Raw genomic sequence first — 22,802 nt, 5'->3', positions numbered from 1 at the left:
CGCACGCACGCACGCACGCACACACACAAAACTTAACTTAAAAAAAAAAAAAAAAAAGGAAAAACACACGCACGCACACACACACACACACACACACAAAACTTAACTTAAAAAAGAACTTCACTTAAAAAAAACGTAACTTAACAAAAACCTTACAAAATTACGTAATTTATTCTAATTGTTGTTTTTGCAATTTACGAGCTGCGTTCGCTTCCCGCGTTCGCGCGTCTTACTTATAACGTAGTAGGCTACAGTATGTACATCATGAGAGTGCATGTGGACTGCACGGCTGCAGCCTATAATCTCTTAAATGCCGATTCCGTAGTACGACATTGTCGTACTGATCTACAAGATAGTCGAGTCCGCCAGCACAGGAAACCCTAAAAGGCCAAACCGCACCAATGATTAGCCACGCAACTCCTTGCAACTCATGCAACTACTTGCATCCATTATCCCCAGTGGCAGTTGCAAGGAGTTGCAACTGCCGCGCAGGGACACACGAGTGTAGAGGGGCCTTGTGTTATACGTTTTTGGTATAGGTAACCTGTGTCTGTGCGTTTGTATGTGTATGAGTGAGGGAGAGTCTGAGCATGGATGGCGTGAAGGAAAAGAAAGCGTAATGTATTGAGAAACCAATCCTCTTAGATGTTTGTATGTCTATGGGTTTTCAATTGTCAAGAAGCATGTTGTACCTTGCTGGTACTTATTCACTCAAAAAGACAAAAACATAAAAAAAAAAAAACTGCCTAGAATTAACATTTATTGTACTGGGTGATCAAATATGGGTAAATCATTACGCCATGCAAGTTGGGACATTACACCGATTGTTCTCCGGGTGGACTATCATTTGCACAGACAGATTCTTCTTCCTCTGTATTTCACCCATTGAGCTATATAGCTAGAAAATGGATTAAATGCGTGTCTCAAAGAATCACACGCATATTATCCCATTTTGGGCGGGAACCCCTTTTGGTGTTAGCATTATGTTATGGTTTAGCTATTGAAAAATAGCAGATCTACAACCTACTCTTGTAGGTCTGCTATTTTGAAAAATCGAAGATACATAGCTTTTTCAGAAAACTGTCAGGATGTAGAAGACATTTTTAGAATCTTATCTCAGGTCAAAATGGGTTATTTAACCTTATTTGGTATTCCTGAACGTTCCAGGAGGGCTGGCTAACCTTTGTCTTTGTTGCAGGAGGGTAGGAACCTGGGGCTGCGCTGCCTGCACAGAGGGGTCGCTGGATTATTATGCTCCAACTTGAAGGGGCCAAGTGCAGCTTCTTGTTGTGCCTTGGGATAAGCATCGTGATCTGCTCGGCCATCTACCTGAGGGCCAAGGTGCGGATGAAGCCCGAGCCCCTGATAGTGTCCGTTGGATGCAGGCCCTTTGACGCTAAATGCAGTACCTTTCTGTCCAGCCCCGAGGAAGGACTAGAATGGCACCGGCGCGATTGCCAGGTAGGGAGGCCACATAAGGTAATTACTTAGAAATTGTCTGTCCTGGCCTGGGCCATGGCTCAATGGTCCAGGCAGGCACCTTGGCTGGTAATCCAGTCTGGCAGTGTGCCGCGGGTTCGACTCCCGATCCCGACGGCCTTTACTGCATGTCTTCCCCCCATCTCTCTCCCCATTTCCACTCCCTTTGCTCCCTCGGAGAAATAGGGTTGTCACAATTATCGCATAATCGCAATTGAGATAGTCGGAATTATTTTGTCATAATCATCATATAATCGTGACCATGTTGAGAAATGTTCATACATAAAAAAGCAACGCATCACAAGCTTGGAGATCAGCTATTTATTCTATTTTTGAGTGGTGCAACCACGCCCTTACGGAGCTATGTGTGTGGCTGGCTGGCTGGGTCTGAGCACGAAAACAGCATGGTTGTTTTTCACCACCTGTGCGCAACCTAGCACACACACACGCACATATTAACCGTATATATGATGATTTCGGGTGTGCCAGTACAGTACAGTAGAGGGACCCCCACACGGTAACTGTCATTTCTCAACCGTTTTACTGGCCAAAGGAATCGGCCCGGCCCCCTGGGCACGTTCCTGGGGGTCTGAATGTTCCGGGGACCCCCCCGGAGACTACCCGGGGACCCCCACATGGTAACTCTCTCATCATTCTCTAATCGCAATTATTTGTGTGACATTAATCGTCAACTTAACCCATTAAGACCTGAGGACGAAATTTTAAAAATCTCTTCTAAATCATGACAATTTTCTGGAAGATCTCATGTTTCTATATCAGTAGTGCTCAATATTTCATGTCAAGGACCCCCAAAAATATATGTAATAGGCCGCCGACTTCCATTTGAAAATATGTTGTTCCAGGGACCACCCGGAAGCAAAGATCGCTCTGAAAGAATATATACTGTATATATATATATTCAAAGATTTGTGCCGCATTTTCACGATTTTTCAAAAATAGCAGACCTACAAGCTTGTAGATCTGCTATTTTTCAATAGCTAAAGTATAACAATGCTATAAACACCAAATGGGGTTCCTGTCTAGAATCATGGCTTAAATGTGTGATGGTGACAGCCCTACTGAGAGATCATCCCTCTGTGAACCTACACCGACAGACACCTATGGCATTATGTTTGGTGGTGGGGCTACTCACTTATTGGAGGCTTCCAAGAAGCCAACCTACCGACCGACAAGAGGTGATTATATTAGCAGGTCCCAGCTAAAACATTCTACTGTACTGGGTTAGATAGGAGGAAAAAAATGGGAGAGCAACTAAAGTCATGACAACTGTAACAATAAATCGTTTTTTCCTCTCCATCAGGTAGAAAGCTATATCTTCAACTCTCATCTGAACTGCTCACAATTGACCAAAGATCTCCACTTCATCACGAGACCTCTGAGCGACGAGGAGGAGAGCTACCCGTTAGCCTTCATCTTGACCGTCCACAAAGAGTTGGAGCTTTTTGTGCGTCTGCTGCGGGCCGTCTACGCTCCACAGAACGTCTACTGCGTACACATGGACGCCAAGGCTCCCTGGCAGTACCGGACCGCCATACGAAGACTGGTCGGCTGCCTCCCGAACAATGTCTTCCTCTCCAGCCGCAGCGAGACCGTCACGTACGCCGGCTTCTCCCGCCTCCAGGCGGACGTGAACTGCATGAGGGACCTGGCGAGGTCCGAGGTGGCGTGGAGGAAAGTGGTGAACACGTGCGGGCAGGACTTCCCGGTCAAGAGCAACCTGGAGCTGGTGCGTTACATGCGGAGCAAGGAATGGAGGGACAGGAACATGACCCCGGGCGTCAGGCAGCCGACGGCCATGGGATACAGGACAGAGATCCAGCACAGGGAGATCGTGGGATCGTACGTGGCGCCGAGAGGGCGGGCGTGGAAGAAGGAGCCCGCTCCTCACGGCCTCAAAGTGTATTTCGGCACGGCGTACTACGCCCTCACGAGAGACTTTGTAGACTTTGCCCTGACGAGCCCCGTGGCCCAGGACCTGTTGGAGTGGTCCAGAGACACCTACAGTCCAGACGAACACTACTGGGTAACACTCAACCACATCAAAGGTTAGACCCCAAAGCTCATTTACTTGACGACTATTCACTTCCCCTTGTCTGATTTATACTTCAGGGTGCTGAAAATAGATGGGTCTACAAGCTCTCCAGGTCTGCTACAGTTGGGTGCCACCGATATTGTCCCTTATCATTTGACCCATTTAGGCCTGACCTCAAAATTAAAAAAAAAATCTTCTAAATCCTCCAGTTTTCTGAAATAAATATTTTCACGATTTTTCAAAAATAGCAGACCTACAAGCTTGTAGCGCGCCACTCGGTGGCGCTATGAGCTTGTAGATCTGCTATTTTTAACAGCTAAATTATAACATAATGTTTAAAACACCAAAAGGGGTTCCGCCCAAAATGGGTTAACTGTCCTTTTGCGCAGATCACGCAAACCTCAGCAAAAAGAAAAGGACAATATCGATGGCCTCCAACTGTATACTTAGTGTACGACAGTCGTTCAATGAAGCATAAATTAGGCATCACTTACACCTGAAAAATACAGTAAAACCTGTTGCATCTGGATATTCCAGGAACTATTTTCTCTGGTTTAGACTTGTAGTTGGGGTTTGTGCTATTAATTAATAATGATAATCAAATGTCTACTATTCATGCATTTCTTTTTAAGTGAACTGAGAATTGAATTGGTCTGGGTTACATTTCTATAGAAGCTCCAGGAAGCCACGTAGACGGAGGCTGGAATGGAGACATCCGGTCAATAAAATGGAGGGATCAAGAGGGAACGGCACACAAAGGCTGCAAAGGTACAGTCGGCCGTAATCAAACTGGATACTTTTTTTTGGATTTAACCCATTTTGTTATACTTTAGCTATTGAAAAATAGCAGATCTACAAGCTCATAGAGCGAACATTTTTAACTAAAATATTGGCTTCTGGGAGGTCCCTGGAACTACATATTTTGAGATGGGGGTCCGTGGCCCAATAGAGATAATTCTGGGGGTCCTTGACATGAAAAAGGTTGAGCACCACTGACAGAAACATGGGTTTCTGTCAGTGAAGCCTTTGTTTTAATCGACCTCAGTCCAAAATGGGTTAAATATGCTTGAATGCAGAGTGCAACAGTTTAGAAGTTCAAGTGTTAACGGCACGGTATGCAAAGACATTATCCACCCGTGGTGAAAATAAGACTGCATATGTGTGACACGTTGCCAAGTATGGCATGGTGTCTTTCATCAAAAGGAGACCAACATGCAGCATCAGTCCGAACAGGTGTTGGGTGAAATCAACCCTCAACGGCTTCTGACAGACATATGGGAGGGGATGGGGGAGGGAAGCCTCGAAAACCCACGCCAAGTATACAGTAAACTTGACCTAGGTTAACCACAGGGGGCTTGTTTCCATTGTGGTACATGTAAGATAACTTAATCATTTTAATAACATATTTTCCCAGGTTTTAATTTCAAATCAATGTTGGATTATTTTTTTTGCTTGTCCTTTCAAATCAATCCACATTTTAAAATGCATTAGAACTGAATGATAATGTACCTTTACGAGAAATAATTTTACAATGAAATTCTGTGTTCGATTACCTGACTGCCAAACATGACTGCCAAAGCTTAAGAAATAAGATGAAATAACAATATAAATATAAATAACAATGAAACTTCTAAATTCAGAGGGAGATGGAAAACAATAATGTTGTCGTATTCTAATCTGGTCAAAACTGTGTGTCTTGTCAATTCCCCAGGGCGTTATGTAAGAGACATCTGCATCTACGGCCTGGAAGACCTTCCGTGGATCATCGACAGAAACAGCATGTTCGCCAACAAGTTTGAGAGCGATAGCTTCCCCGAGGCACTGGACTGCCTGGAGCAATGGCACAGAGACAAGCAGCTAAGGCAGGCCACGGTGCCCATAGAGCCATCATGGCTGCTGGCCATACAGGTCCATTCAAACAGGAGCAGCAGCAGCAGCAGCTACCACAACAGCAGTGCTGGAGGACCATGACGTAGATGCCCGTTTTCCTGAATGAAATATAGACTACACTGTACTGTATAAGTGTATGTGACGATGACTATTACCACATACAGGTTCCATTGAGTTGCACCTTCTCTGACAGCTGATCACATTGAGGATAATGTGAAGTATTGTGTAATGTGTAGTGTAGTTATGTTATGTAGTATAGCACAGGACCTCCTGTGTTCATCAACTTGAAAATTGTGAGATGACTATTTCCTTTTCTAATTGGGGATAGAATATCTGGTCATGAGCGATAGAGGGTTTCCTGCAATCATTTCTTCAAGACTTGATAACGGTTTAGGTCAAGGCTCTACGGGCAATTGGACATCTTTGAGCTTTTCAGGCTGCATTAGTCCAATTTGTCTTTTTGCAAAGCTTCTGGTCTTTTCATTACAGTCTAGAGTATAGTATATTCAGTATTAGGCATGTAACGATATATCGATATTAATCCAGACGATTTCTTTTTAAATCTTTCTTTTTATTTTTAGGGGGGCTAGTTAAATTATGGTGTGCGTGATATGAAATGTGAGCTTTAATCATATTCCATCATATTCAAGCGCTTTTGGAGAGAAATGAGACAGACTCCATGCAGTCACTTTCAGTAGTAGAAGCATGCAGAGGGGAGCTGTGTGTGTCTGTGACTGTGCCCAGGTGAATTCATAGGCCTACATCAAGGAAGGCAATTATGTTTCTGCACTGTCAAATAGATCCTATCTATCCTAAGATGCCATCAAAGAAAGCTTTTTTTTTGTTAACTCGAGCTAGGTTCTAAACAAGAAAGCATGTTTACAGTTGTTGCACAGAAATTAAGTAATTAAAGGAGCATTCAGTGATTTGGGTGATTTGGAAAAAAACCCGGTCCACCCGGTAACAAGATGTGCACATGCACACGCTCTACAGTGGGGGAAGTACAACAGACCAACAGCACGTGCACCAATGCCAGCCACACTCGATCATGATTGGAGGAAGGCACCTCTCATCCTGATTGGATGAAAGCTTTGCCACCCAAAGCCCAAACCGAAACTAGGGTTTTTTGACCCCAGGGGCTCACTGGGGACAGGGAGGAACTCCATATATGGTCAGCACACTTTATAGTAGGGAGGATTATCGAAAAAATAAGTGATAGTTGAATTAAGTGAAATCACTGAATGTACCTTTAAGAAAAGTAATGCTACTTTTGCAAGGGAAGTTAAATCATTGAAAAAAATTATTTTTCGGTCATTTCGGTCTGGAAAATAATTTTGTTTCCAATATCGTGAAAAATCGCATCGTGAACCTCATATCGCGATACGTATCGTATCGTGAGTGTATCGTTACATGCCTATTCAGTATGTATTTGTTGGCGGTTACGGTAATGTCCACAATGTGTTGGGAGAGCCACAAGACAAGAATGTGAAATGCTGCTTTGTGATCAATCCTATTTGTGTAAAGGAATGAAAATGGCCAGGCTAAATGAGTCAGTGTTGATTCAAGGCCTGATTTAAGACTGTACTAGACTACTTAGGGCTACAAACATCCGGGAGAAAGCAACTCCAGAATTGGGATGGAAGTAAAACCTAACGTGATTTATGGAACAGCAAGGAAAAAACAAAAGCATACATAACAGAATTCAGCTGAATAATAATAATACCAATCACAACCATATTTACAAAATGTTAACACGAATAGAAAAAGGCACGCGGTGCCACTGAAGAAGGGAACGGCAATCTTAACATTTACATTCCAGGGAAAACTAAGTGCGCCGATGATCAAGTGAGCGAGAGTTGTCACTGACAGGTTCAGTTTGGCCTGAAATACTCTGTGGTATAAATAGGCAGGCGCATCACTGTGAGCACAGAGGCAGGGGTGATGACACCATAATAACACAAGAACACAAAGAATACAATAAAATGTGGGCAGACGCAGCACCAGTGTTAATTTTGTTGACTAAAACCAAGACGAAAAATGTTCGTCGACTACCTTTTTCCACTGACGAAAACTAAATGGAACCTAAATGAAAACTAAGCTATGATGGACTAAATATACTGACAATTTCGTCAAATAAAAACTAGACTAAAATGTTAGGAAGGGACTAGTGGACAAGACAAGAGATCCAGTATAAGTCATTTTACAATTAGTTGCATGCTGAAAATAGACTATCTACAAGCTCACAACGCGTCGCTTGTGAGCACGTGAAAAAACAGTCATTAGAGACGGCATCAAGGCCCGCCAAAATACATTTTGTTCGACTAAATCAACTGTAGATTTAGTCTATTAAAACTAGACTAACACTAAAACATTCTAGGTGACTAAAATGTGACTAAAACTAAATTAAAACTATTCAAAAGACTGACTAAAACTGAAATCAAAATGTGCTGCCAAAAACAACACTGCCACACATATACACACGCAGGCAAATACAGTAACCACACAATACACATACATAAACCCTGACGCAGACAACTTCACGGCCCAGTTTCTCAAGGGTCACAAATGCAGCAGTACGCTGGAGTACTTTGTCAGCAGAAAGCTAATCATACTATCTCTTTGTGTCTGCTACAATGTTTTTCCAACAGGTTTGAGTGGTTGGTTAAATGATCAACGGAATGAAAAATTAGCCCAGGGACCTTAGGTTATTACTAATGATAATTAGCTAAATGACCGGAGCAGAGGAAGTCTGCTGATGAAGAAGAGTGCAAATGTAATTCCAAGATACATTATATTTATATATATATGAGAGAGCGAGAGAGAGAGAGAGTTTTAATTTAATTTGGGACATAAATGAATACATTATAGTATACGACTGAACAAAACTAGCAGACGACATGAAGCAGTAACTGATGAAGTGATAAAAAAATCAAGTACTAAACAGAAGTACGCATTACAGAGGAACCCAAAATCCCAAACCACACCACTTGCAACTGTAGTCGCCACAAAACCATTTAAAGATCAACCCGCACGAATGCAACTCCAACTCATTGCAACTGCCATTGTGGAAGTAGTTGCAAGTAGTTTCCTGTTGCAAGGAGTTGCGTAAGTAATGAGTAAGCTAGTTTCTCCTACCTAATAAGTCAAATAGAAGCCACACATTGCACCAGACAGTGGCCTTGTGGTTAGAGTGTCCGCCCTGAAACTGGGAGGTCGGGGTTCGATCCCCGGCCGGGTCATACCAAAGACTGTAAAAATGGGACCCAATGCCTCCCTCACTCAGCATCAAAGGGTTGGATTGGGGGTCAAATCTACTAATCAAATGATTCCCGAGCACGGTGCACGCTGCAGCTCACCGCTCCTTGGCTGCGGCTCAACCGCTCCAAGAGATGGGTCAAATGCGGAGAACAAATTTCACTGCGGTAACGTGTGTGACAAATCGTATGACTTTTACCACATTTAACCATGTATTTCCTTCCCCCTAATTCTCAGGTTGTCATAGAACACTGATCCCATGGATGTCAATGTTGAGCTTAATGTGAATGTGATACAACATAAACGGTTTAACATTATTGTGTGTACTGTTAGCAAGGGAAAAATCTGCATGGCTTAAAACAGTAATGTGTGTGCATAGAACTATGGATCCACAAAAGTTTATTTATCATTTCATTAAATAGAGGTAGATTTAATGGATCATTCTATTTATGGGTAAATTATGCCATTGTGTGAATTGTTTGTTTGTGCTGAATTATTTTATTAAATGTTCAACTTATTTGAGGCTATGCCTTTCGTAGCACCCGTTTTAACCGTCTGTCTGTGTCCCACATGGAGACCTCTGTTGTATCTGCCTGTCTCTGAAGAGGGCAAAACTGACTGACTGTGAAAAGTGGACTGGTTAAGTAATCAATTGTCAGGTGTGGGGTTGCCATGGCAATCAATTGGCTGAGGCAGAGTCTGGAAATTGCACAGGTGAGGGGATTTAGGCTGATTAGGCCCACTGGCAGAGCCTGAGCAAAGCCTTTTGTGGTGGTTCTGGAGAACCGGGGGTCCGACCGACTCGATACCGGGCACTGCACTCCCTGCGGGGGTGTGGAACACGTGTGTCGAAGTAGAAGTTGGTGGGGCAAACGGTTCTCGAATTACGTGCATTATAACCATACACACACACACTCACGCATGCACGCACGCAGACACACAGAGACATGGCACATTTATAGTAGGACTAGACCTGTACGTGCCCGTCGCAGTCGGCCACCGGCCTACTTGGGAACGATGCAACTTGGGAACCTTATGATATACATTGCCATAGCACCTGTTTTAACTGTCAGCCGGTGTCCCACATGGAGATCTGTGTGCCTGTGTGTGTGAAGACTGCAAACTGAAAAGTGTACTTGGCAATCAATTGGGCCCACTGGCAGAGCCTGATTGGTTGAGCCTCAATTGGCTGAGGCAGAGGCTGGAAATTGCACAGGTGAAAGGAGTTGGCCTCATTAGGCCCACTGGCAGAGCCTGGCCCAGGTGAAAGGAGTTGGCCTCATTAGGCCCACTGGCAGAGCCTGGCCCAGGTGAAAGGAGTTGGCCTCATTAGGCTCACTGGCAGAGCCTGGCCCAGGTGAAAGGAGTTGGCCTCATTAGGCCCACTGGCAGAGCCTGGCCCAGGTGAAAGGAGTTGGCCTCATTAGGCCCACTGGCAGAGCCTGGCCCAGGTGAAAGGAGTTGGCCTCATTAGGCCCACTGGCAGAGCCTGGCCCAGGTGTAAGGAGTTGGCCTCATTAGGCCCACTGGCAGAGCCTGACCAGATCCTTTTGTGGTGGTTCTGGAGAACCGTGGGTCTGACCGACTCGATACCGGGCACTGCACTCCCTGTGGGGGTGTGGAACGCGTGTGTCGAATGTGAAGTTTGTGGGTCAAACGGTTCTCGAGTTACGTGCATTACAACCGTACACACACGCACACACGTACGCACGCACACAAAGACATGGCGCATTTATAGTAGGATTACGACAAAATAATTGTGATTATCTCAAATAATTGCAATTAGACGATTATTAAATAATTGTGACAGGCCTACTGCACCTCCGTCCCATTACTTCTGCACTCTGCTGCAAAATGTAACTTGGAATAACGTTTTCAAATAAATAAATTACTCTGATCAGAATCAGATCAGTTCATTTTCTTCATTATTCGGGTCATTTCTTGACTGTTATTTGCCGAAACAAAAGCCAGTGGATAATACAATGGTGGAGCCAGTGATCTTGAAAAGCCACAAACTAGCCCGGAAGGCCGATGGGGACTGGCAAAAATTAACTTAAAGACAACCCATGGTTTGCTTTTTGATTTTAGACAGGCAATGAAGACAAGACAGGAAACGGTGCCGGAATTGAACCAGAGATTGTAGGGTTGATTCAGTAGCAGTGAGCTACTAGCATAACCAAAAAATATATGTTTTACTGTGTATTCACCATATAGCCTATCTATCTATACTTCATCTAACAGTTCTGGGCTTTCTGTAGTCACGTTTGTAGTCTACTCTGCCCATACTGTAGGTCCGTTGGGTTCGCTCACTGCATGTGATTGCACTTTGCAGGATGGACTGTAGTAAACATCTCTTCTGTATCGGAACGTGGATCGGTGACGTGATAGCCTATCTCCGATACGTGAATTAAGCCGTATCAGGGGCCGATACCGATATAATATCATATTGGTTGCACCCCTTTATTACATGGCTTGGTTGAATGCTTGATTCTGATTGGTCAATCGCTTAATTCAGCGGTGAGTTATCTCATCATAATGACCGCTCCGCTCTATAACAGACCTCTGCCTAATCAAACCCTCTGAGCACCGGCTGCGCTGCTGCGCTACGCCCCGCTTGATTGTCTCCACCAGGCCGAAGGCATGGGGAGAGAGTATGTTTTGCACTCCGTCCGTCCGTCCGTGTGTCCGTCCGTCCGTCCGTCCGTGTGTCCGTCCGTGTGTCCGTCTGTGAACAGCTAATCTCCGGCACTGTTAACCCGGTCGATGCCACATTTTGCACACACACTCCCTGGATGCCAACGATGAACCTCTGCCCCAAAATTTCCAGAACGGCCTGTAATAGCGCCACCAGGAGGCCGCTTTGTGCAAAACAAGTTTTTGGACAGTACACCTACAGATTTTGTCCAAACATCAGGCAAATTGGTACACAGTACGGGTCTTTCAGATTTCTCAGACTCCATCCTGATTGGCTAAGATTGGCTTCCAAAGTTCGCAGGAGTGTTCAGTTTAAAAAAAATGCTGCAAATCATGAACACATCGTGTGATTTCCGTGAAATTGCGCACGCACATTCCCACTAGGCAGAGGAAGAAATGCCACGTGAACATTTTCAACTCAGCCTCATGGTGGCGCTATAACTGGCCGAAAAGTGTTTTTACCTCCAACTGCACAGATTTGTGGATAACTTTGTATGCCAACTCCCTAGAGGCCAAGGAAAAACCTTTGCCTGGAATTTTTCACATCTGCTCTTTATAGCGCCACCAGGAGGCCGACATGTAAAACACATTTTCTAATATTACTCCTACAGATGTTATCCAAATTTCACGCAAATCGGTACACATGCTCTCCATAGTCATGTGATCAAGACGGGTTTGTTTGATTTATCATAATCCACCTTCATTGCCTACGATTGGCTTCTAAACTTTTCAGGAGTAGCCCGCTTTGTACCTGTTTTGTACAAATCGCCACAACTACTCAACGCAGCGTCCGATTTCGGTGAAACTGCATGCATATTCCCACTAGGCTGAGGAAAAAATGCCACTTGACAGTTTTCAAATCAGCCTCATGGTGGCGCTACAACAGGCCAAGCTGTGTCACACACACACACACACACACACACACACACACACACACACACACACACACACACACACACACACACACACACACACACACACACACACACACACACACACACACACACACACACACACACACACACACACACACACACACACACACACACACAATTATATTACTCCTAAACATTTTGCCAAACATCACACACACTCCTATCCTCCTGGTGGAGACCTGTGCCCAGAAGGGCACTTTTTCTAGTTTACTGCTGTTTCCAACATGACAGCCATGTAAACACACACACACACACACACACACACTAGTGACACACAATGTCATGTACAGCTAAACATTGCTCTCAAAAATGTTTTTGAAAACATTCGAGCGAGAAATAGACGAAGCAGGACCCGAAAATGGATTATCTTTGATCAACTCACTTCCTTGTTTTCCGACAGTGCTGCAGCCCTGCAGCTGGCCAGACGCAGCCAGCGCAAACTTATGGAATACCTTTTTTGTTGTGTTTTGGGTCAATGTATTAATTTATGTTAGGTAGCCATGTATGTAATAAGCGGGATAATATCTGGCTAGGTGGTCATTGTCGGGAGCTAATTCACCGACAGGGAGTTTAACCACCGAGGCGAAGCCAGAAATTATCCCTTACATACTAGCCAGATATTATCCCTTACATACTTATGTGCATTCTCATGAGTTAACTAAATCGGGTTAACCACTGTATACGCAGAGTACTGCAAAGTACTGAATAAACTAATGGTGAGATCAAAGAGCTACAATCTCTGTGGCTCTACTGGCAACAGTGTGTTACCAAATAAGTCCATCTCAAGTACAATCTCTTTTGAGAGAGTTGGGTTCCCACGAGTGCCCAACTAGCTAGCAGCACAATTAAATAGCTCCGCTTATTATTTTAGGTCCTATTTCTATCAGAGTCAAAGAATTGACCTGTGCTGAACTGCTGCCAGTGCCACAGAAAAAGCAACAATGACTGTTTCTCATCAGCCGACTGCTATCTAATCTCTCAAGTCATCTTAATCGATGGTTATGGGCCGCTGGTGCTTCACTCTTCTATTCTAACATGTTAATTGCATTAATGGCCCGGGTATAAATTAATGTCTAGACGGATGCGTGTGTTAATGAGAACTAGCACTTTTCTGGGACCCCAGGACAGGAGCTGAAAACCAATGACGTGGGTTTTAATGAGCACATTTTGGGGCCCTAGTTGCAAAAAGAAATACTTATTTTGAGTTACAAAATCACAACTACCGTTACAGTAAGGACAATATGACAATCTTTAGATATTTCACAAACGTTGTATGTTTAAAAAAGGAGAAGAAAAAAAAAGGACATTCCCGTGGTACAGCGGCTCAGTCAGACATGGTCTATTCCTAAAATAGACTGGGAAAAGTATCGTAAAATAAAATAAATCCACAGCCAGCAGCCAAAGTTAGGATGAAAACAAACCACATGAAGACTCTAGACTCACTCAATAGGGAACAGGCGATGCAACTCCCAAGACAATGAAGACAACTTAAGGTCTTTATCAAAACACCACAAACCAAAGGGGAGTTAATTTGCTACCACTGGTTTCCCACAGTAAACAAGCCTGCTGCATATACTGTAATAACGCTCGTTATTGGCAAATATATCTCAGGGAATGCACATGTCGTGATGAAAACTAAACCTTGAAGCCTGTACCTCTTATACAAAAACACCACAATAAATCGGACTTGTCTTGTTTGTTATCCCTTGTGAAACCCAAGAAATCCTTTCAGTGGACCAACAAGGAAGGAAGCAGTCCAGTAACGCGGCCAAAATGGTGTCCTGCCCTGGGGCTGTTGAAGTAGCAGGAGCGGTGCCGAAACGGCAGCAACCCTCGCCCCACAGGTGAAGCGAAAAACATTCAGCAGCAACAAGGTAGTGCAAGCATGAACGGGGCCACATAACGTTTTTCCTTTTCTTTGCAAAATTCCCCTTTTGGTGTTTTTAAGCATTATGTTGTACTTTAGCTGTTGAAAAATAGCAGATCTACAAGCTTGTAGTTCTGCTATTTTTGAATAATCGTGAAAATGTGGCGCAAATCTTTGAATATATATTCTTTCAGGGGGAACGTTTTAACAGGATAAGTGCCATAGGCGTTAAGACGAGATTACTTTGTCCCCGGTGCCAGAGCCGTAAAGGCGAGTTTTTGTTTAATACGCGTTAATCGCCGTTTGATTAGCATCACGTTAGCATTTTGCAACATTTTTAGCTAGCTCCGAGCGATTCTCACGTCAAAACGGCCAAAAATCCCGTGTGCACGCCCGTGCACAAGCCGCATCTATATGCATTATGGCTCATAATCTGCAAAAAATGCGATATTCGGCGCTTGATTTGAGCTTAAATTGACTTAGTTATGATATAAAAAAAAGTGCGGGGAGGTCAGTATAATGAAATGGCCGACTTTCACTACAGGTTAAAACCAAGGGGCCAGTGAGAATTTCCAACGTTGAAGCACTGGTCCCTAGCGGTAAGAGAAGGGACTGCAGGCGGACCCGTGGAAGTATGACAAGGAAACCCCGTGCAGCTGGGCTTTAACGTTGAGCGCGTTTGCACTTCCGCATTTTGGTGCCCAAATTTTGGTGCCCAAATCGAAAAAAGGCGGAAGTAGACGGTTCTTCCGGGTGCTTCAAAACGCCACTGAGCAACTTCCACTGACATGAATAGCGGGGGGGGCGGAGCTTCGCGCCAGATCAGTCTCTATCCTTTTATATACTCTATGGTTAAAACCAACCAAAACAACTGGGGTCATTTGGGGGACTTTTTTTAAACAACTCGGGGCAACGGCCCCATCTTGTGGATTCCCGGCGCTATAGCACTTAAGCTGTTAACTCAAATCTTTGCTTCTGGGGGGTCCCTGGAACAACATATGTTCAGATGGGGGTCGGCGGCCAATTACATATATTTTTGGGGGTCCACTGACGTAGAAACATGGTTTTTTTTAGAAAACTGTCAGGATTTAGAAGGCCTTTGTAGAATCGTCATCAGGTCTAAATGGGTTAAAAGAGTGTGTGTGAACAGGTCACTGGTCAGTGGAAACCAAACCAATCCATGGGGCAACAGCATACTTCAGTATGTAATCATTCACCACTGCGAACAAACATCCACACAGATTGCAGTCAAAGGAACTGAGAACAATAAAAGTAATCAGCTCCTCTGTGCCAAACTCTAAGGGCTAGAGGCAGTGGACAGCCTGATCGAAAGGTTAAAAATCTATTAGGGAAAGGGGAAGAAAAAGAAAATCATATTCGCTCAACCGGCAAGTTATGTAGCGTTATTTATTATTTACCCTTGGCTGCATTAACCCATTTTGACCTGACGTCGAAAATTAAAAAATGTCTTCTAAAATCTAAATCATGACAGTTTTCTGAAATACCTATGTTTCTATATCAGTGGTGCTCAATATTTCATGTCAAGGACCCAGAATTGTATTTGGCCGCCGACCCCAATTTGAAAACATGCTGTTCCAGGGACCCCCCCAGAAGCAAAGATTTGAGTTAAAAACGTTCGCTCTGAAAGAATATATATATATATTCAAAGATTTGCGCCACATTTTCACGACTTTTCAAAAATAGCAGACTTACAAGCTCGTAGCGCGGCACTCGGTGCCACGCTATGAGCTTGTAGATCTGCTATTTTTCAATACATAATGCTTAAGTTAAAACACCAACAGGGGTTCCCGCCCAGAATGGGTTAACGGGCACAGAAATGTTCACCTGGCCAAGTGAAAAATGACCAGTAACATTTCTCAAAGCAGGATTGGTTAGTGTTATTTTTACAAAGAATTATGCATTGATCAACAAGTAGTGAAACTAAAATATACCTTCTGTCTCAGTAGTTTGGTTTCCATGCAAGATCGTGTATATAATGTCTGATTTATTATGCATTTATTATATAACAAAGCGCTACATCGCATTGTTAACTTGTAAATTGGCTATTTTTGGTGATTTTAGCTCCTTCTACAATTTAATTTCTTATTTTTCCGTCATATTTTGCTATGAAGTTATGTTATGTTTGCTTGTATTGATCCGTTATTCTTTGTTTCTTGCCCGTCTTCTTTTTCCGTCCAGTTTTTAACCTGTACAGCACTTTAGTCGACCATTGGTCATTGTAATATGTGCTCTATAAATAAAGTTTGAGTTGAGTTGAGAGTTAAGCCCAAACTATTTCTGCTTCAGGAAAGGTAAATGGTAAATTTATATAGCGCCTTTATCCAAGGCGCTTTACATAGATTGTGCATTACATTCACCCATTCACACACACATTCATACACCGATTGCAGCGGAAGCCATGCAAGGTACCAACCAGCACATCGGGAGCAATTTGGGGTTCAGTGTCTTGCCCAAGGACACTTCGACATGTAGACAGGAGGAGCCGGGATTCGAACCGCCGACCCATGGATCATTGGACGACCTGCTCTACCTCCTGAGCCACAGCCGCCCTGTGGTAAAATGGAACTATGGAAGAAGGTGGGTTGGGAGTCCCAGGCTGAATATTGTCATGTTCCTTACCTTGTGACAGATCTCTGTCTTGACCTCTTTGAGAGCCCGGTCAGAGAAGACACAGCCACAGGTCTGCAAATAACAGAACCTAAAAAGAACAAATAAATAGCACATTTAAAACAACATCATCCTGTGAAAGTATTCTTAAACAATTTTAGCACAAGCTTCAAAAATTTGAAAACAACTTTCCGGAATTAACTAAATAGAATCAGTCCATATTACACATTACAAACAATTCTTCAAAAATGTTCAAAGTCCACCATTTGAATCGCTTGAAAGTCATCCCATGTCATAATAGGCAAACATTCTGTGAAAATATCTACATGCTCACAACACGTCATGTGTTCTGAGCTCGTAAATCGGTTATTTTCAGCGAAGATATTTCGAGTAGAGGGAAAGGAGTGGGCCACGTACAAATCCCTGGAGGACACGGGGCAATGAAGTATACAGGGTTTAACCCATTTAGACCTGGGAACGATTCTACAAATGTCTTCTAAATCCTGACCGTTTTCGGAAAAAAACCCCATGTTTCTGTCAGTGGTGCTCAAACATATTCATGTCAAGGACCCCCAAATATATATGACATTGGCCGCCGACCCCCATCTGAAAATATGTAGTTCCAGGGACCCTCCCAGTAGCAAAGATTTGAGTTTAAAACTCGCTCTGTAACAATATATATTCAAAGATTTCAGGCACATTTTCACGATTTTTCAAAAATAGCAGACGCGGCACTCGGTAGATCTGCTATTTTTCAACAGCTAAAGCATAACATAATGCTTAAAACACCAAAAGGGGTTCCCACCCAAAATGGGTTAAGTAATAAGCGTTAACCTACTTGTATCGCTAAACGCCATGACATGAACAGATAGCATAACTAATGTGTAGCGTCCCTAAAATAAATGTCTCCGTATAATTACGATGCACATCTTCAGTTCGGAAACAGCTTTTTGAAAACTATGAGCCACTATAAACTAATGAGCTCTTCAACCTTGTTACCTGTGTTTGCCGTTCATCTCCAGGCCTACGACAGGACAGATGAACATGGCACTGTGCACGTCCTCATAGTGGTCTCCCTTGGCGTTCCTTCTCTCTCCGTCCCACTCTGGGTTATCAGTCAGATTCAGCTCCGTGATATCCTGACAAGAATAAAGAATGGGTTATCAGTCAGATTCAGCTCCGTGATATCCTGACATGAATAAAGAATGGGTTATCAGTCAGATTCAGCTCTGTGATATCCTGACAAGAATAAAGAATGGGTTATCAGTCAGATTCAGCTCTGTGATATCCTGACATGAATAAAGAATGGGTTATCAGTCAGATTCAGCTCTGTGATATCCTGACAAGAATAAAGAATGGGTTATCAGTCAGATTCAGCTCTGTGATATCCTGACAAGAATAAAGAATGGGTTATCAGTCAGATTCAGCTCTGTGATATCCTGACAAGAATAAAGAATGGGTTATCAGTCAGATTCAGCTCTGTGATATCCTGACAAGAATAAAGAATGGGTTATCAGTCAGATTCAGCTCTGTGATATCCTGACAAGAATAAAGAATGGGTTATCAGTCAGATTCAGCTCTGTGATATCCTGACAAGAATAAAGAATGGGTTATCAGTCAGATTCAGCTCTGTGATATCCTGACATGAATAAAGAATGGCTTATCAGTCAAATAAAGGAATGTGAGGTAAAGGATTCACTTCAGGTGGAATTAGGGATGGGCAATAATATAATAATCAATACAAGATATTGTGTTATGAGACCAGTGTTGTGATTTTAAGGATGTATTCACTTAAAGCGGCACTACGTAAAGAAATCTAAAAAATAATATGTAATTTTGTCCAATCTGTATGGTAGAGTATGTTAATGCAATATACTGTAACAAATGTATACAATTGGGGTAGTTGGAATGTTGTCTCCCTCTTCGTCTATTGAGAAATTTAGATCAGGTCAAAGGTCATGTCTCGCGTAGCCAGACAACTGTCCCGAGTAATATTTTAATTTCCTTGTTCTGCTAAGCAACTAAGCGTTATATGCTTCGATGATTGTTATATGCTTCGATGATTTTTATAGGCTTCACATTCGCTTTATCACTTAATCATTTTTAGAGCTTCCGTGCTCCACTGTATGACGGAAGCATTTGAAAACTGTGTTACTTAGTCTCTTCTAGACACCGGATTTGACATGAATTTTGAATTGATGGTCAAGATTTAATTTATCCCCTGGGCAAGCATGCAATGGTAAAAAGTCAGCAGAACTTGTGCAGGAAACCACGTTCAATCATGGTGCAGCGTTAAGCCTTATTTTATACATAGAAATAATTGTTAAACATGTAAAAAGCAAATAGATGATTTATAAGCTCACAATGTGTCCGATCACAGCGTTTTGTGAGCTTGAAGATTGTATCTTGAGCGTGTAGCCGTGTACATATATACATTTTCAAACACAGAAAAAAATTGCAGAACATGTGAGTTTGTAGTTTATATAGTTTATAACTATACGTACTATATAGTTAGTATAGTTTAGTATACTATATTCAAGCACTCTTAAATATAGTATGTAATATAGTATGGTATAGTATATAGTATTTAAGTTGCGTAATCATACTTATAATGTGTTTGCGTCTGTACCTTTCTCCACATATCTATAGTTCCAGGCAGCATACAGTTTGTACTGTACCTTTCTCCACATATCTATAGTTCCAGGCAGCATACAGTTTGTACTGTACCTTTCTCCACATATCTATAGTCCCAGGCAGCATACAGTTTGTACTGTACCTTTCTCCACATATCTATAGTTCCAGGCAGCATACAGTTTGTACTGTACCTTTCTCCACATATCTATAGTTCCTGTTGCTGTCCTGCCAAGTCTTGGTTACCTCTGTAATTCGTGCATTCCAGTCACACAATGCGTATTGTGGAAATGTTTGCAATCTCGGTTTGTGCTTAATAAAGTTCAGTCCTTTATCTCCCCCTGTTCGGGAGGGGGGAGACAAAAGCAGCGAGCCCACAAAAACTTAACATTTTTGTGGGCTCGCTGCTCGAGCTATAGCTAAGCCCCTCCCCAAACTGCTATGGTGCAATCACGGCTAAGCATAACATGGATTAGAGTCTAACCGTTAGACAAACCTCTCCACCAATAGTTTTCCTATATGATAAAATATAAGATTAAAAAAAGAAATGCCACGCACATATTTTTCCAGTGCATATGGCAGGCCTTGTTGACGGATTTGGAAGAGATTTTGAAGGTCTGGTTCCAAAAATGAACCAGTATTTAATGTGTGAAATACCATGATATTTACATTGGAATGAATGAGCCCAGCTGGAAAGTGTCCAAGTGGGAGTGTCTAAGTGGGAGAGGGCGGGGCTTAGCTAAAGGAGCATGTCCGTGCCCAGAGTGTGAAAAAGCACAGTGAAAGCATACCTTAATGCCACGGATGTGTGTTACCACGTCCATGTTGGGTCTCTCAGCAGTCTTATCCAGAAGATACTCGATGACTGCATCTTTGTTATAGAGCCTTTGAATAACAAAACAGGTTTTATTACAAATGTGTTTTAAGTGTCTGGAATAAAAGGAGTTCAAACAATTAACGGCAGGTCCGGTGCATCTCAGGAGCACGACATTGTCAGCAGAATGACTTTAGAGACCTGTGTTATGATATAGCACCTAAATAAAAAAGACATTTAATATGTCCTATGACATTAAATGTCTATGCCCATGTCCTATGACTCCAGCGCAACATTCCTTGGTGGTATAGCATTTGCTTGGAGTTAACAGCGCTACTACATTTAAGGTGTGCATGATAAGGCTCTGCTCAATGAAAAATTGCTGCTGTACCTGGAAAGAATTTAACAAATAGTGAAACAAAAAATATGACAACTATATTTTAAGAAAGATATGTCTAACCATATGTGTGTGTGTGTGTTTCCAAAATTATATGTAAAAGAAAAAAAAAACACATGTCAAAACTTCCTGTGTGTGGGGAGGAAGGGGAGAATGTTTAGGCCTGATGCAAACTGATATTATAATATAGCCGATTGACTTTTATACCACTTAAATGGTATAAAAGATCGGTTTCTCCAGATCTGGTAAATTGCAGATCACCGATGGACACTATGGGACCCAGACTAAGGCTTGACAGACGAAATGCGTTGGTCGTTTTTTTTTTATTGCCGAGCTGATGCCATCTAAATAAAGGCCTTTTATACCTGACTGCAGAGTGACAGATGGGGGGGGGGGTCCCAGAAATTGAAATAATAATGGTCGTGTGACTCGTGTCAAACGGGGCTCTGTTAAACTGGGGTCAGTGGACGTCATTGAAATCTTAAAAGTTTGAGAATCGCTGCATTACATGACGAACAGAAAGCCTCTCACCTTCCAAGTTCACAGACGACAATGGGGCGCCTGAGTTTCTCCTGGCTCAAAGCACAGTGCTTCCACTTAGCGAGCAGCTCCGCACTCCTGTCAACCTACAACACATACAACAACAATATGAACTGAGACATGTTCATGACACACTATCATCCCATGGACAGTTTGAACGTGACAGCTTCATGTTCAAACAATGTATTGACAATCGTAAATTGGAATTGGAATCGCAGAAGCTAAAAAAGGTACAGTAGCTTTTGATTGATTGATTGAAATATTTATTAACAGTTTGCAGAATTACAGTACATTTCAAGCACAACTCAATACAGCTAGACTACGGTACCCAACTATACGCATTTACATAGTCAGCCAAGTCAGGTGTCTTTAGTTTGATTGGTTGAACTTTTCATTTCACAGTATGTAGAATGGGTACATTTCAAAGGAAAGCACAAGTCAATAGAAAAACTGCTACTTTTGAGGACAAAACCATGAAAAGCAGTAAGACTTGTTTACATCAGGATTAGCTCTGCTCCACTGGACCAGAGCTTCACCAGGGTCCTCCATTTTCAATTAATCAGAAATGTATTGTTTGTATGACTTCATCACAGTGGATCAGAAAACAATACTATTGAACTAGTGCAGTGGTTTTCAACCAGTGAGGTTGAAATAATGAAAACCTTAAGCGGGTTCCAGAATCCAGATGGTCCCCAGCTAAATTATGTAAGAGTTGGTAACCTTACCTAACCAAAAGGACCCTTATAGCTCAGATCATCTGCATTTAATTGTTATTTTGATCAACGTTTGCCTGTTGTCTCTCCTAATGGACAAAATATTATCCAACGACAACAAAATTGTGGGTCTGAGAGGTTATTAAATCTCATCAAATGATGGTCCGTGACCGTGGCTCAAAATGCCGAATAAATAATGGACCCTGATGTGAAAAGGGTTGAAAACCAAACCCCTGAACTAGTGTGTCAGTCACACTTTTATAAATACTTTATAATGCTTTAATAATACTCGTCTTTCTCTCAAAGGCTACCGTGTTAGCTGGCTGGCTACCAGCTAGCGAGGTTCTGACAATATATCGTCGACAATAATAACGATGCATTCGGACCAACCTTCTCCACTTTTTTGGGTCCTTTCACCAACTCGTGTCTTTTAGGAATAGTTCCACCATCACATCCCATTTTGAAAAGGAATTAACTGGAGATTTATGAAAAACAACAAAAAGAAAAACTAGCAGAAAGCTCCAAGCAAAGTAGGAACGTAGGAAGCTGTTGCTTTGCTGTAAACAAACAACGACAAGTGACGAGGACCAACAAGAGTCATTTCTTAATTTTCTTTGGTTGCCCTCTACTGCCCGGATGAACGAATTACACATGGCTGTAGTTTCCGTCGTTGTCCACGAGGTGGAAGCAACGCCACAGTTTTGGATTTGTACGTCTTCACAACTTCTAGGCAGTATTAATGTACTACACAGTAATTACATTACTTACTTGACTCGTAAAAGTACCAATACTGCAATATAGTCATAGAAATACTCTAGTACAAGTAAAAGTCCGGAATTCAACATTTACTTGAGTAAAAGTACACGTGTATCGGCTTCATGTACCAAAATGTACCAAAATGTACCA

General features: G+C 42.6%; 2 protein-coding genes across 3 annotated transcripts in view; one reads left to right on the top strand and one right to left on the bottom strand.

Moving 5' to 3' along the window:
- The window catches only part of rtf2 (replication termination factor 2), a 40,563-nt gene extending 18,080 nt beyond the window's left edge, over window positions 1-22,483 (bottom strand). For both annotated transcript variants that reach the window (XM_079511286.1, XM_079511287.1), the window contains exons 1-5: window positions 22,287-22,483; window positions 21,175-21,269; window positions 20,224-20,317; window positions 17,801-17,940; window positions 16,814-16,892 (exon numbers count right to left, since the gene is read on the bottom strand). In XM_079511286.1, the coding sequence (XP_079367412.1) occupies window positions 16,814-16,892; window positions 17,801-17,940; window positions 20,224-20,317; window positions 21,175-21,269; window positions 22,287-22,355 (477 nt within the window). In that variant the 5' untranslated portion in view covers window positions 22,356-22,483. The remainder of the gene's footprint in view (window positions 1-16,813; window positions 16,893-17,800; window positions 17,941-20,223; window positions 20,318-21,174; window positions 21,270-22,286) is intronic.
- gcnt7 (glucosaminyl (N-acetyl) transferase family member 7) lies at window positions 1,252-5,503 on the top strand (the record flags this gene model as incomplete). Its single annotated transcript, XM_079509683.1, has 4 exons — window positions 1,252-1,461; window positions 2,801-3,545; window positions 4,205-4,300; window positions 5,244-5,503. 4 exons carry the CDS (start codon window positions 1,252-1,254, stop codon window positions 5,501-5,503), a joined length of 1,311 nt encoding a protein of 436 aa, XP_079365809.1.
- Window positions 22,484-22,802: the final 319 nt, after the last annotated feature.

The sequence above is a fragment of the Electrona antarctica genome (assembly GCF_951216825.1).
Source record: "Electrona antarctica genome assembly, chromosome: 9".
NCBI lineage: Eukaryota > Metazoa > Chordata > Actinopteri > Myctophiformes > Myctophidae > Electrona > Electrona antarctica.
This window is presented reverse-complemented; position numbering and strand designations above follow the sequence as displayed.